Consider the following 1,066-nt stretch of genomic DNA (forward strand, 5'->3'; position numbering starts at 1 on the left):
CTGGGTTTAAGGACCTTGACTATGACTAGTTTTAACCTTATGTTTCTGGGTTTAAGGACCTTGACTATGACTAGTTTTAACATTATGTTTCTGGGTTTAAGGACCTTGACTATGACTAGTTTTAACATTATGTTTCTGGGTTTAAGGACCTTGACTATGACTAGTTTTAACCTTATGTTTCTGGGTTTAAGGACCTTGACTATGACTAGTTTTAACTTTGTGTTTCAGGGTACAGTCAAGCCTACACAATGGTTCCTCTCAGTTTAAAACCAATGTTCTTTGAAGTTCCCCAGACAGAAACAGAACCGATATTTTTTGGCAGGCAATGGTTATATCGAGAGATTGAACAGGTAATTATCTTCATATTTATGAGAAGTCAAATCTGTAACGAATTATATTTAACGAAAGCAAAAATAAATGAATGAATAGAAGGAAGAAGAATGAAAGTCAGTATTTAGTTTTTGAAGAAATAATCACTTGATTAAACCTAGATTTGTTCATAATTCATTGAGATGTGTTTGCCCCAAAAGTTTCAAGTTTGTTATTTTACTCATTATCGCTGACTGAATGTTTTGTTTATTTATTGTTAATTTTGTTGAAAGTTTTTGAATGTTATTATAATTTCAAATTGTGATACAAGCACGTCATAAGCAGATATAGAATGAATCAAACTTCCACACACGTGGCTCACACTTTAATCTCATGTACAATGAACAAAAATCTGTGTATATGGTTTACAAACTAAGTCAGTAGCGAACTCTAAAGTTTTTAAAAGCCTGAGGTTCTGTTTCTACTTTTTGTCGTGACTGTCATACCATCCTTTCACAAACACGCCAAGCCCGTAAACCCAAAACCAAAGTTGGAGTTAGTTAAAGAGGTACCCGGCATGGCCAGGTGATTAGGGCCCCGGCATGGCCAGGTGGTTAGGGCGCTCGACTCGCAATCTGAGGGTCGCGGGTTCGAAAATCCGTCACACCAAACATGCTCGCCGTTTCAGCCGTGGGGGCGTTATAATGTGACGGTCAATCCCACTATTCGTTGGTAAAGAGTAGCCCAAGAGTTGGCG

General features: G+C 37.7%; 1 protein-coding gene across 1 annotated transcript in view; it reads left to right on the plus strand.

Annotated features, from left to right (window-relative positions):
• Positions 1–1,066, plus strand: part of LOC106473032 (protein TANC2-like) — a 54,646-nt gene that overhangs the window by 6,487 nt on the left and 47,093 nt on the right. Inside the window, exon 6 of the mRNA XM_022401544.1 lies at positions 229–350. Within this exon, the coding sequence (XP_022257252.1) occupies positions 229–350 (122 nt within the window). The remainder of the gene's footprint in view (positions 1–228; positions 351–1,066) is intronic.

The sequence above is a fragment of the Limulus polyphemus genome, unplaced genomic scaffold (assembly GCF_000517525.1).
Source record: "Limulus polyphemus unplaced genomic scaffold, Limulus_polyphemus-2.1.2 Scaffold5827, whole genome shotgun sequence".
NCBI lineage: Eukaryota > Metazoa > Arthropoda > Merostomata > Xiphosura > Limulidae > Limulus > Limulus polyphemus.